General features: G+C 39.7%; 1 protein-coding gene across 1 annotated transcript; it reads left to right on the top strand.

Moving 5' to 3' along the window:
* Positions 1-404: 404 nt before the first annotated feature.
* Positions 405-1,925, top strand: LOC127082058 (uncharacterized). Its single transcript, XM_051022279.1, has 2 exons — positions 405-512; positions 660-1,925. Exons 1-2 carry the CDS (start codon positions 405-407, stop codon positions 1,923-1,925), a joined length of 1,374 nt encoding a protein of 457 aa, XP_050878236.1.
* Positions 1,926-2,552: the final 627 nt, after the last annotated feature.

The following is a 2,552-nucleotide window of genomic DNA, read 5'->3' as shown; positions in this document are numbered from 1 at the left end:
ATAACAAGAGAGAAATAATGGTCAAATTTTGGGGTACGACACTTAAGATATTTCACTTATAGTAAAACTTTTAGAACTTTTTAATAAATAAATCCGAACTATAGTAAAATCAGTTCATGTTTGTTAATTGAAAAATAAAATTCTGCTTTTATTTTTAATCACTTTAGTTGTAGCTTATATTCCAATTGTATAAATACATTTGTATCATCCCAATTCATGGTTAATGCAAAAAATATACTCATCCAAAAATATTACTCTATTCTCTCTATTTTTCTCTCTCAACTTCATCTTCTCGAATCTTCTTTTCTTCCACCATTGTTGAACCTTCAATTTTCAGTTTTGAGTTTTATGTTCCAACATTTGGCATTAAGAGCCTTGGTTATCGATCCTAATCCGCTGCAACAATGGCAACCGTTTCCAATGATCGAATTCCCACCAATCTCCCGATTCTTGATTCGAAGAACTATGATAAATGGACAAAACAAATGAGGGTTTTGTTTGGTTATCAAGAGGTGCTTGAGATCGTCATCAATGGAGTTACACAATTAGGGGCAGAGGCTACCGACATTCAAAGAGCTACACACAAATAAGAGAAGAAGAAGGATTACAAAGCCCTATTCTTGATTCATTCTTGTGTTGATAACGACAATTTCGAGAAGGTTGACGATTGTGAATCGGCGAAGCAAGCATGGGAAATCTTGGAGAAAGCATATGCCGGTGCCGTCAAAGCGAAGGTGGTAAGGTTACAAACTTACAAACGACAATTCGAGTTAACACAAATGGAAGATAAAGAAACGATCAACGACTATATTACGCGCATTACCCGGTTAGTTAATCAAATTAAATCTTGTGGGGAAACGATTCTTGAGCAGAATGTTGTATCGAAAGTATTGCGTTCGTTAACGCCGCGTTTCGACAACATAGTTGTGGCTATTGAAGAATCAAAGGATCTAACAACTTTGAGCAAGGATGAATTGCAAAGTTCATTAGAGGCACATGAACAAAGGATGGATGAGAGAGGCGCCAACAAAGCCAAAACGGAAATTGCTTTGCAAGCACGTTTCAATGAGAAGAATAAGAGGTCGAAAGGAAAATTTGCGGCGATAGGTAAATCAAATTTTCAGAATTTTGGTTCAAATGATTCACAAAATTCAAAGCATTCGACGAGTGAAAAGGGTGAATGTAGCTCCAAGGATAGTGGTCATAGCAATGGTTTCAAGAAGCGTGATGTGAGTAAGGTTCAATGCTACAAGTGCAGAAAGTTTGGACACTTTGCAAATTTGTGTCGTGGTAAATCGAACGAGAATCACAATAATGAAGCCAAGGTTGCTAGGGAAGAGGTAGATGATGAGGACACACTTCTAGTAATGATCACGAAGGGGAGTTATGGCATTACGGATGTTCCGGGCAGCAGCTACAGCAGTGAAAGTTTGCGGGACAACAACTGTAATGTTCCGGAAAATAGCGAGAAAATGCATTCGGATCGAAATGCGTTGGTTACCGTTCGTGATGGAGTCCAAGGGAGAGATGAGTGGTACTTGGATTCCGGTTGTTCAACATATATGACGGGTCGAAAAGATTGGTTTGTGCAAATCAATCAAGCGGCAAAAAGTAAAGTCAAATTTGCCGACGACACCACTTTAAGCGCCGAAGGGGTAGGAGATATTTTGATCGGAAAGAGGAATGGTGGACATTCAAGGATCAAAGATGTCTTGTATATACCGGAAATTAAGTGTAATCTTTTAAGTATTGGCCAATTACTTGAAAGAGGATACAAAATTCGGTTGGAGGACAAGATTTTACGCGTTTTGGATTCAAATGGTGTGTTGATTCTAAAAGCGCCAATGGTTGCCAACAAAACTTTTAAGGTTGAGTTAAAGGTTATGGAGCATCGTTGTCTAGCTACCGTGGCAAGTAGAGAATAGTGGTTATGGCATTACCGTCTTGGTCACCTTAATTTTAGGGATCTAAGAAAGTTGCAACAAAGTGAAATGGTAACGGGGCTGCCACACATTAGTATTCCAACTGAATTGTGTGAGGAATGTGTGAAGGCTAAACAGAACAAGAATGTGTTTAGCAAAGATGCGAGTCGAAGAACCAAAGGTTTACTTGAGGTGGTATATTCCGACGTTTGCGGACCGATGCAAGTAGAGACTTATGGTGGCAATCGATACTTTGTTACGTTCATTGACGATTTTAGTAGGAAGCTTTGGACATATCTTATCAAGAGAAAAGATGAGGTATTTGGAGTTTTCAAGAATTTCAAATCCATGGTGGAGCGCCAAAGCGGTCGGAAGCTCAAAATTCTCAAAACGGATGGTGGAGGTGAGTATGCCTCTAGTGAGTTTGGGAAGTTTTGTGATCTTGAGGGAATTGTGCGTGAGGTGGTGCCTCTGTATACGCCTCAACAAAACGGGGCTGCCGAGAGGAAAAATCGTACAATAATGAACATGGTGCGTAGAATGCTTTGTGGGAAGAATTTGCCTAAGGAATTGTGGGGTGAGGCCGTGTCTACAACCACCTACTTGTTGAATAGGTGTCCCACTAAGAAG

This window comes from Lathyrus oleraceus, chromosome 5, assembly GCF_024323335.1.
Source record: "Lathyrus oleraceus cultivar Zhongwan6 chromosome 5, CAAS_Psat_ZW6_1.0, whole genome shotgun sequence".
NCBI lineage: Eukaryota > Viridiplantae > Streptophyta > Magnoliopsida > Fabales > Fabaceae > Lathyrus > Lathyrus oleraceus.
Note: the sequence above shows the minus strand (reverse complement) of the source record. Positions and strands in the feature narration are given on the sequence as shown.